The sequence below is a fragment of the Pseudorasbora parva genome, chromosome 3 (assembly GCF_024679245.1).
Source record: "Pseudorasbora parva isolate DD20220531a chromosome 3, ASM2467924v1, whole genome shotgun sequence".
In the NCBI taxonomy this organism is placed as follows: Eukaryota; Metazoa; Chordata; class Actinopteri; order Cypriniformes; family Gobionidae; genus Pseudorasbora; species Pseudorasbora parva.
In genome coordinates this window covers 13,964,453-13,976,341 of record NC_090174.1, presented here as the reverse complement: position 1 = coordinate 13,976,341, position 11,889 = coordinate 13,964,453, and the positions used below count along the sequence as shown (strand labels likewise).

Genomic DNA, 11,889 nt, shown 5'->3' with positions numbered 1-11,889 from the left:
AACTTTCACCTTAAAACAGTTCAATCTGTGCTCAAAACTTTGTTGTCAAATCGTGCCCCGAGTCAATCAAAGTTAAAAACACTACTGAACAGTCACTAAACACTACGTAGAAAAAAAGAAAACACAATGCTCAGGACATGAAGCTGGATAAATAAATGTTTATTGTTCACTGTAGGCCAAATGCACTGTTTAGCACTACAAAAAGACAAAACAGAAATCTTATGCGTTTGCCATTCGTGTACAGTACTCTTCCTCTCAGATTTCTATCCATTGTAGGGCCTCACAAACCAGTGCTCTTTGAACTGGCTTACTGTGTTCCCTCACATCATTAGCCACAAGTGCGATCAATTTTGAGTTGTTATGTTCAAGTGGTGACATCTGTGCTTTAATTGTGTTTGACTTTTGTCACCTGTGCTCACCATTATGCAGCACGGGTGCATCACAATGAAAACTTATGGCAAGTTGTGTCTAAACAGGCGAAAAGTGCTTATGGTTTTGCCAAAAGAGTGATTGATTCAATCAGTGGATTCAGGCAACTGAGCGTTTGGTTCAGACAATAGGGTTTAGTGTTTTAGCAATTGAGAAAAACTGTAATAGTTTTTTTTTCCATTGAGATCGTGTGTTGATATGCTCTTAATGTTATAGCCATTGGTCAAAAAATTATGTGCTTCAATGCTATTAATTATTACATTTACAATCATATTTAACCCTGTATATATTCTTCTTTTTTTTAATATAATGCTTAATATCTTACTGTTCTTCATGATTGTTTTTGTTTTTTTTTTGTTTTGTTTTTGGGTTTTTTGATCCAGCTTTTTACAGTATAAGTCAGAGAGGTAAATGCGCACTGGGGTAAAAGGCGTCTTTGATTTAATTTTTCTCTAAACAACTACATGGGACAAAAACTTGCAGTAGCACTTTCCAAAACAGCCACATTTCAAGATGCATGTGGAAATTTGGCTGACCAAACTTTGGTTTGGTCAAGATCGGCAGCCTAATTTGATCTAATATTTAATTTTTTTGTTGTTGTTGTTGTTGTTTTTTATGTCGTAGATTTAAGCAGCAAACGAGAACCAAACGAGATTTAATATATTTTGAAAGGTCTACTAAATGATTTTCAGTTTTGTTCAAGGTAAATAAATATGTAGTTTTTTCAATAAATGGTACATGGGGTAAAAAGAGCATATGTTGTTGGGACTAAAGGCACAATAATAAATAGCTGGCTGACTTTTGACATGGTTAGATTCAGATGGTAAATATCATAAATTAAATTGGGTGTCCAACTTAGAGATAATCACCATTTTTATAGTGAAACCATCATATTTAAATCATAATAATAACAATAATAGGTAATCATAAAATATAATGAATTGTTAGCCTACTACTGAAAATCTAATTTAAAGCTTTAAGATTCTTTACTTTTTAAAAGTATTTTATTTTGATTTATTTTTAATATATTTTTATATTTACATATTTTATTTATTATTTAAATATAATAAATGTGCAAAAAAAATATAGATAGATAGATATATTCCCATAAGATTTTTAAACAAAATAAACAACTTTGAAAAATTATTTTCACACAAAATCTGTTGCTCATCAATGCAATAACCTAAAAGGATATTGGCTGAAGTTTTTTTTTTTTTTTTTTTTTTTTTTTTTTTTTAGAACAATAGAAAAGCAAAACCCATATTGGAACCTGTATTTTTATGTGGCCTAGTGTTTTGACAGTTTAGGGCTTAAATTACGTCTCATTGAATGATTAATTTGTCGAAGTTTTGCTGCTAGATTAGATATCTCGTAAAGCACGCACACATGACTTGTGTTGATTAAACAGTGAAGTCGTAGGAACACTTTCTCTCGTTGCACCGAGGATCAAATCCCACGGCTAATGATATCTATAGAATACAGGCAGGACGCTTGTTCGCTGTCTGTTGTGGCCTATCTCTCGTTGCAGCTCCTCCAATGGCTCCCTGCGCGCTGATAATATCTCCCTGCAGCCGGAGACTTTATATTATAATCATTAGTGATCCTTGCCCTCTCACCCATACTGAAGAACAATCGCAGAGGAACATTAATCTGAGCTGGAAACTGCCGCGTCCGTCTTTTCCCACATGGCTGTCGAGGTCGTGTTTTTTCGAACTGTGCATAATTTCAGAACGAATCCACACATCCGTTTAACTAAAATATTCAAATAGGTCTAAATTTCGTTAATTATTGGGCTACTGGATGTAGCTGACAAAAAAGCATATATATATATATATATATATATATATATATATATATATATATATATATATATGTGTATAGAATAGGCTAAAATTTGGCTAAAATCAGTTTATTTCAGCAATTAGTGAACAATAATATTCCATGTTGGCCCATTAAATACTTGCCTCAGATTGCTAGCAGCTTTATTCTGCAGATTCTATGCCAAAATTTACAGGATCATAAAAAGCCATAAATACAATCTGTCGTTCTTTACAAGAAATCTTCAAGATGGTGCTTATAGGCTACTCCTATTCACGTCTTGCATTACATGGGCTTTTCTAAAAACGAACTAAATATCAGTTATTAATTTCTAACAACAATTGTTCGAATAACTGCATTACAAAATTGTACACAGTAGGCTACATTTATAATGTAATTATAGTCAACATTTAAGTTTGTTTGGTAATAAACAATGTGTTGTTTCCAAATGGGACAGTATAGGCAGGAATTGCAGGGGAAAGTGCTTTCAACCTAAATTACTCTAATCTGATTGGTTCCTTTCCAGTATGACGTCACATCGCAGTGAATAAGGTCTCTCGGCAGCATCCAAACGCATGCCAACGACTGAAGCAGAACGAGATGCAAGTGGAAATTAAACAAAACGACCAGGAATATGTGCGTTACGCTTCGAAATCGTTGATTTTAACTTTTTAAAGAACGAATTAAACACCTTAAAGCGTGTATGGTTCCTTTTCAAGCGCTGGGGACACTGGAGATTCCGCGCGCACTACTGATTTAAACATAGAATAAGTAACCATTCCACGTGAGATTGAACAAACACTTCAACTAAAGTTTGTTTTTATTCGTCTTAATGGTAAACCATCGACATATGTTTAATCGTCTGAAGAGGAGCTGACACTTGTCCGTTTATGTGCTGTCATCTTTAGGCAAAATTTGGGATGCTGTACATTCAATGCCTGCCATTTTGATGACTTTTTGTTTACTTGGATCAAGGACCACGTAGTGTTCTATAACTTTGGAAAACGATTTTTCTTACCGCTCCAAGGATAGCAACGTAGTGACTGGAGTCACAAAATATGGTCCACTGTGCTGGATGCGAGAGGCCTATTCTGGACAGGTTTCTGCTCAGCGTTCTGGATAGAGCCTGGCATGCAAAATGTGTGCAGTGTTGTGACTGTAAATGTAATTTAACTGATAGATGCTTTTCAAGAGAAGGACGACTCTACTGCAAAAACGACTTTTTCAGGTGAGCCTTTGAATCGAAGAAATCATTTAAGCTCCTTCATGCCCGCTGACCTTTCTAATTAAAACAATCTTCTTTTTTCATACAAAAAAAAAACATATATATATATATATATATATATATATATATATATATATATATATATATATATATATATATATATATATATATATATATATATATATATATATATATACATATATATATATATATATATATATATATATATATATATATATATATATATATATATATATATATATAATGCAGCATAGCTAAAACATAATAAATGCACCATGAAATAATAAAAAGAGTGATTTCGATACAACCGGTGCACATAACATTTACAAACCCCGAATACTAGACAACTTGTTACGTGACAGCCTAAAACAGTTCTCTTTGTTTACAAGGAATGAGTGTCAGGCAAGAAGGGGATGAGATTTCCACCAGCACCTGACGGATGTGTGCCCTGCCTTGCCTCAATCTTCCGTAGCGCGCGTTTGTTTGCAAAAGCCAGAGCAAAGATGCGATAAGTGGATTTGAATAATGAATGAGCTCGAGAGGAACGCCACAGAAATCCAGCCAGAACGCGTTTGATAACCATTTTGGTGAACTGCATTTACATGCACGCGCTGAGACAAAAGATATAGCCTATATTGTCGCTTGCGAAGTTTATTCTGTTAATACATTCTGTCAAATCAAGTCTGAACTCTGAACATTTTTATAATTCTCCACACACTAGTTCATGCATCTTTATTGGTTGAAAATGTAGGCTATGTAGCCTACTATGATTTCTATGAAATGTTAGACATTTAAGATTTTTTTTTTTTTTAAAAACACAACAGTAAAAACATGTTAATTCTTTACCATACAGGGTAAACAATTATATTAGTAAGATCATTGTAAGACTGTTTTGCATGTTAATTATTTATGATACATTTAACATGAACACATTGTTAAAATGGTGTTTTATGAATAAAGTGTCGCGTTATAATGTGGTTAAAAGGTAATTTCCACACACTCAAAAAATATAATTGGAATGTTTTACCTTGTATGTTGTTAATGTTTCTTGCAACATTTAATAGTTATAATGTTATTGTGCTCTCTCTTTATTATTTAGTTGCTGGAGATGCCAATTGTATAGCCATTATAAGGTTTTTGGCTGTATACCCCTATTATCTCCACATTTTACTGTAACAACGATTGAAATAGCTCAAATATGTTGGTACATTAATAAAAGGCTATATCAATTAGTGACATAAATTATAAATAATTAGGACAAGCACAAATTCACCCAAATTTCTGTTATTACCTTTTGTGGTAAGGGTTCTGACAAACATAACTGTAAATTAAAGTGTAGTCCATGTAGCTACATGTAATAAATCTGTGAAATTACGAATTAAATTAGACATTACGAAGAAAAAAAAAATCTGAATTGATATAATTTCATAAAAGTAACAGTTGCAGTGCCAACAATCTATTGCAACCTATACATTCTAGAGTCTATTTTATCAGTTTGGTTTTGTGATATTTTGTTGTTGTTGTTGACTTCCGTGACTTTAATGTTTGTGCTCTTTTCGCAGACGTTATGGGACCAAATGTGGAGGCTGCGCGCAGGGAATCTCGCCCAGTGATCTAGTTCGGAAAGCGCGAAGCAAAGTCTTTCACCTTAACTGTTTCACCTGCATCATGTGCAATAAACAGCTTTCCACTGGCGAAGAACTTTACATTCTAGATGAATATAAATTTGTCTGCAAGGAGGATTACATGAACAACAGCGCCGGAAAAGACACAAACCTTCTGTCAGGTGATTAATTTGTCAACAATGTCGACACGATGAATTAGGCTACACACTAACACATTTGAGGGTAAACTTAATTTCCCCCTCTCACAATGCCTGCTGAATTTTGTGTTGTCTTCGAATTTGTGGTAGGCTACTTGTGTAGCATTTTGCTCCGTGATATATATATTATGACAGTGACATTCCACATGACTAAAATCTGACTTCTGTGGTTTTTACAGTTACTACGTGCAGTGACCCGAGCTTATCTCCAGAATCTCAAGACCCACAGGATGATTATAAAGACTCTGAGACTGGACACACGTCAGACAAGGAGACCTGCAACAATGAAAACGACGAGCAGAATCTGGGTGGCAAACGTCGCGGGCCGCGAACTACCATCAAAGCCAAGCAGCTGGAGACACTGAAAGCAGCTTTCGCCGCCACCCCCAAACCTACCAGACACATACGAGAGCAGCTGGCGCAGGAAACGGGCCTCAACATGCGAGTCATTCAGGCAAGTGTGCCTAAAATGGGGATACATAGGCTACAAAAGTCACTTCTCAGGGAGGGTTTATCTGATGAGGGCTCACAGGTGTGCGTTTGCTATATTACGCGTTCGACCGCAGCCCATCAAATGAGGTTTTATAGTCGGAACTATTCGTTTAAAATGTCACTATGCTATGTAGTCACGTATGCACTTGGTAAAGTAACAAGGTAGTAAACGTCTTAAAGTGGGAGGATATTGCCCTGTATACAATGTAAATGACTGCAGTGACACATTTTTGTATAATTATAGGTCCCTAGATTGGATAGGCTATGCGTTATGCAAATATGCCCCCTGCAATTGTCTGACGTAATGTCTCAAAAAGAAAAAAAGAAAAAGAAAAAAAAGAAAAGAAAAAAAAGAAAAATGACATTCAGTAGATAGGCCTAGTGCTGGATTGTCTTGTCGTCTGTGACGACTGTCGTAACGAATATAACTGCTTATGGACTATTAAACGTTCAATCAATCAACTTTATTTATATAGAGTAGCGCTTTTACAATCAAGATTGTGTCAAAGCAGCTTCACAGTGTCAAACAGGACAGTACTGCAACAAAATTAGATTAGGCTGTACAGTCGGATTGAGAGCATTGTGAGAGTTGAGAGCATTGTGCGGCAGAAATAATGAAAAGGGATTTTTGTATCCTTTAAAATCAAATGCTCCAAATTTCCTCAAATTCTTTTTTTGTTTTAATTTGACTTCTTCGTGGTTTAGCGATATTTAGGTGCTTTATCTGAATGTTATTGTGCCGTTAGCCTAAATGTGTTTTTTTCTCTCATCTGTTGTTTGGACAAACAACAACGTTTCTCCGTGATGTTTCTGGGGTTTTTTTAATATGGAAAATAATGTCCCGTTTCTTTTGTGTATTTTCTGTCGTGCAGGTGTGGTTTCAGAACCGGCGCTCTAAAGAGAGGCGCATGAAGCAGCTGAGCGCGCTGGGCGCCAGGAGACACTTGTTCTTCCGCAGTCCGAGGAGAATGAGAGCGCTGGGCGATCGAATGGAACCAGGAGAGCTCATGGCCAACGGACATTTCTCTTTTTATGGCGGTTAGTTTATATTCATGAATATTAACAACAAAAAAATGGTATAGGTTTCTAAGATAATCCTTGGAATGCCGTAGCAAGTTACACTTATACACCCTGCTGCATGTACGTGTACACACACACACACACACACACACACACACGCACACGCACACGCACACGCACACGCACGCACACGCACGCACACACACGCTTTCAAAAATAAAAACAAACAATAGTCTAGACTTGTATTTTGCACATATATAAAAAAGGTTATGATTTAAGGCTGTGAATTATTTATTATTTATATATATGCAGTATGTGTGTGTGAACAATTATTGCATTTCATTTCAAACAATTATTTTTGTAGTTTTTATGTTTAATACTTTTTTAAAGACTTAAGACCATTTATTACACAATCATTAAAGGTGCCCTAGAATGAAAAATTGAATTAACCTTGCCATGGTGAAATAATAAGAGTTCAGTACATGGACATCACATACTGTGAGTCTCAAACACCATTGCCTCCTACTTCTTATGTAAATCACGTGAATCCAAAACACCACAGAAAAATAAGTGCTTCTCAACATAACGCCAACCGTGACGCAAACGTTGGGGATCATTAATATGCACACCCCCAACATTTGCATCTGTCCAAACATGTTCATTGTCAGACGGAAATGGAGTGAATCATCAGGTACAAGCTGCTCGCATGGACACACTTCATGTTCCAGGCTGTTCAGGAGACCTGAGGACTTTTCTACCCTTCCCACAGATAAAAAATGTCAACAGTCATGGTTGATGTTTATAATCCGATACCACAACAATTTAATTCAAGATCGTTCGTTTGTTCGGCCCATTTTAAGAAAGCTTCGCTCAGCGTCTTAAACTGAAGAAAGTGGCAACTATATTCCTGCAAGCAGTAAGTAGCGATTTATCCACTTATTGACTGTTTAAACAATTTCTGATTAAATTGAAAGTTTCTTAGAGAGACAGCATTGTCTAGATAACTAGTACAGTAACAATAGGAAACAGCAAGTACCATACAAAACTAAATAGTGTGTCTAATGACAAAGGGTAATATTATTTTGTATTACAAAATACAACCGTAGATACTTTGCTTCGATCGTTCACACAATGCTTCTAGTAAACGTCACTTTTTCCACCATATAAGTAAAAACGATAGTCATTTGACAAGGCTATTCATTTTGTAAAAATATAAGTTATATATTTATATTTTTGAGAACTGAAGTATGGTGTTTCCTATGATGTTTTTGCCTATTTGTATTTCAGATTAGGCTACATCACAGTCACTGCGTAACTTTAGCCTATTGTGACTAACGTTATATAAACATGCAATATCGTTGACGAAAAAAGACAAGTCTAAAATGTAGACTGAATGACACACTTTAAGCAGAACAAAAGATAAAAACTGTATCTGGACATTTTTTTCCCTTAAATAAGCCACATACCTTCTATCAGAGAACAATCTAACATATTGTTTCAAATCATTCTAGGGCACCTTTAATGTTTCCATGCTTACAAAAAAATAAAATAAAAAATAAAAAGAATACTGCATTTAATTTAAAACAATTATTTGACAATAATTATATGTATGAAACTTAAAACAATTTCTAACACAATCCTTAAAGGTGCCCTAGAATGATTTGAAACAATATGTTAAATTGTTTTCTAATATCTAAATAGAGGGTACGTGGCTTATTTAAGGTCAAAATTTGTCCAGATACAGTTTTACAGGTCCATTTACAACCCTATAAATTGTCCCTAGGATGTAATGCTCTGTTATTGCCTTATTTGGAAGGGTCATTAATATTAATGCAGAGTTCTGCTCTGATTGGCTGTTTCACTGCACTGCTGCTCAATGACAGCTAACACATCTATACCATCCATCATGGCAATGATTTCAAAATGATAGCTTCTCAACTTTGAATCACAAACTGAAATGGGTTGTTCGTAAATATTGTTGTTTACAGTAACGTTACAGTTTGACAGTAGAGTACTGATTTAAAAGTCGATTTATTTAGCCAAACAAAGTAATGTAGAAGCCACAATAGTCAGTGTCATGTTTACTAATCACCCGCTGCAAAATTATCACACTTCAGTTCTCAAAAATGTATATTTATTTAACAAATTGATTAGAAGCCTTGTCAAATGACTTTCATTTCAACTTAGATGGTGGAGAAGGTGACGTTAGCTACAAGGCCCGAGTGAGCGATCTTTAAGCAACTAAACAGTAGTAGTAAACGTAGTTAGCTTCTGAGTTATGTTTTAATGATGAAAAAGGCTAATTTAGATTTCAATCCATCAGAAGGGATCAACAGACGTATCTACTGTTGTATTTTATGACAACACTGGCAGGAAATAATGTTAACCTTTGCCATTTGACAAACTAGTATGTGTGCTACTTGGAGTTTCCAATTGTTATTTTACTAGCATCTTGCGTTGAATCTAGACAACACAGGGGATATTATCGTAATGTTGTCTTACTAAGAAACTTTCAATTTTTGTGGGTTCGACGGTCAATAAGTGGATAAAATCACTACTTACTGCTTGTAGGAATACGGTTGAAATCGGCCCTTTCTTCAGTATCAGACGCTGAGCGAATCCTGCTATATTGTCCCAGGTTAGAAAAAAACTCTCCGTGGTGAAATGGGCCAAGCTAACTAACAACTTTGAATTAAATTGTTGTGGTAGCCGATTGTAAATAAACATCAACCATGACTGTCGACATTGTTTATCTGAAGGAAAGGCTATGAAAAGTCCTGCACAGCCTGGAACATGACATCTGTAATGATATGCCGTTTTCGTGCCGCACTGCGCAGTTCCGCCTGAAAATGAACATGGGCTGACATGCAAATGTTGGGGGCGTACATATTAAGGATCTCAGCGATTGCGTCACAGTTAACGTTATGTTGAAAATAGCCTGTTTTTCCGTGGTGTTTTCCACAAACAAGGTTTACATATGAAGGAGGAGGCAATGAAGTTTGAGACTCAGTGTATGTGATGTCCATGTACTGAAATCTTGTTATTTAACTATGGCAAGGTTAATTCAATTTTTCATTCTAGGGCACCTTTAATGTTTCCATGGTTTTGCCTTTGTGTGGAAGTTTAATGAGAATGCTCATTTGATCTCCTCTTTCTTACAGACTATCAAGGCGAGTACTATGGCCCGGGCTCAAACTACGACTACTTCCCTCAGGGTCCACCTTCCTCCCAAGCCCAGACTCCAGGTGATTTAGGATTCATGGCCTCATCTGGCCCAGCTGGAACCCCTCTAGGGAGCATGGACCACCATCACGGAGCACACCACCCCTCCAATGAGACGCAATGCTTCAGTGAGATGATATCGCATCACCCAGAGGACTCCCCCAGCCCAGAGCACAGCGCATCCACCTCCATCCACAGTATCTCTGACATGTGTGACTCCACTCCACCCTTCACATCCCTGAACTCCCTCAGCGGCAATGGATACAGCAATCAACTGTCCTCAGAGATGAGTGAAGGGACAGTTTGGTAGCAAATAACAGACTAATTCAGGAAACGTGGAAATGTTCTGTTCATGTGATTTTATAGCAACAATATTTATATTTACTTAATTTATTGACATAATTGACTATTTATTTGCTCATTTGATTACTTATTTATTTAATGTATTTATGTATTTAAGCAGCATTTGTGTATTTTGAAAGTGGAATGTCAAATATGGGTCTGCAGACCTTATAGCTGTGCTATAGACAACGACAGTTTAAGAAAAGCCGAAACAGAATGTTTATATTTACAACACCTGGTGTGTCTGTTCACATGTCTATCATAACCTGATGACTCGGACCTCTTTGCCTTTCAAGGATTTGCCATAGTGACACTTGAAATCATCTCACACCAAAATCTTTCTCTGCTCTCCATGCGGTGGAGGTATGAGTTCCACCAAGTCTCAGAGCGTTTGCCTTTAAAAGGGAAACTTAAAATTGTTGGGACAAACCCTTTATTTGAAATGAAATATGACTTGAATTATAAGACAAAGTCTACCTTCTAAAAATTATTTCATATGGTCAGTGGACAGATAGGAGTCAATTGTTTACGTATATTTTCTTCAGGGGTTTAAATATCAATGATGACTTAAAAAAACCTCTTGATACTGACATGAACTTTTTCTTCAAGCAAGGAACCAAACTTTTGTATTAATTCAATTTATATCTGATTGTGATTCACTGTATTAGTTTGTATGATATTGTGTTTGCACAAAGAATACACTAAACAAAACCATAAATACATGTTGACAAATGAAGCACAAATACATACTGGAAATTGGCTTTTTATGAAAACCACTAGCACTGAGATTGACTCATATGCATTAGGGTTATTTAATAATTTGTCATTTTAATCCTTAAAACTGTAAAACATAAACAGTGATCTGAGCACAGAGTCAAACAGGGAGGACACAGAGGCTTTCCTAGTGGGAAAAATTGCAAAACGGATGGATTTGATAATGTCTGTGTTAGGGGGTCCTCCTTGCTGCTAAATATAATAAATGTCTAACAAAATGACCATGACCATTCACTGACAGTAACCTCTATTTGAGATTAGCAGAATCACATAGGCTGCTTATCTCTAAGAGCAAATAAGTTGCATTATTGATATAATCTAATGACCTTTTAGACGTGTCAGTATGGCAGTAAAGGAAAATTAAATGCACTTTGCACAATGAGTACAAACAGAAAAAATAAAAAAAGCCCATGCAATTTTGTTATGTATATACTTATTTCAAATTTACTAGCATGCGGCTATTAATTCAATATCATGTCAAAAGCTCAATATTATCGTGCTGAATGCAAATTGTGCATATTCATCTCACTTTACAGACCTACTCCTGCAAAAATAATGTCTGCTTTTACACACTTTTTTAAAAAAAATTTACTATTAAAAACATAATAGTCTCCAAATAAGATAAAAAAAATATATATATGAAAGTCTTTGAAATTATTTCTTCTGCTGAATGCAAAAGAATGTTGGTATGGGCCCCATTGATCTCTATAGGCTATTTTTTCCC

At 35.6% G+C, this 11,889-nt stretch overlaps 1 protein-coding gene across 1 annotated transcript; it reads left to right on the top strand.

Annotated features, from left to right (window-relative positions):
* Positions 1 to 2,836: 2,836 nt before the first annotated feature.
* On the top strand, positions 2,837 to 11,280 carry lhx1b (LIM homeobox 1b). Its single transcript, XM_067439973.1, has 5 exons — positions 2,837 to 3,475; positions 5,056 to 5,279; positions 5,495 to 5,769; positions 6,680 to 6,845; positions 9,989 to 11,280. Exons 1-5 carry the CDS (start codon positions 3,306 to 3,308, stop codon positions 10,357 to 10,359), a joined length of 1,206 nt encoding a protein of 401 aa, XP_067296074.1. The 5' UTR covers positions 2,837 to 3,305; the 3' UTR covers positions 10,360 to 11,280.
* The last annotated feature ends 609 nt before the right edge of the window (positions 11,281 to 11,889 follow it).

Excerpts from the sequence above, each read along its gene's own strand:
- lhx1b (XM_067439973.1), top strand. The coding sequence starts at position 3,306 with ATGGTCCACTGTGCTGGATGCGAGAGGCCTATTCTGGACAGGTTTCTG. Across the intron at positions 5,280-5,494 it reads AGACACAAACCTTCTGTCAG|TTACTACGTGCAGTGACCCG; the intron begins GTGATTAATTTG and ends TGGTTTTTACAG. Across the intron at positions 6,846-9,988 it reads ACATTTCTCTTTTTATGGCG|ACTATCAAGGCGAGTACTAT; the intron begins GTTAGTTTATAT and ends TCTTTCTTACAG.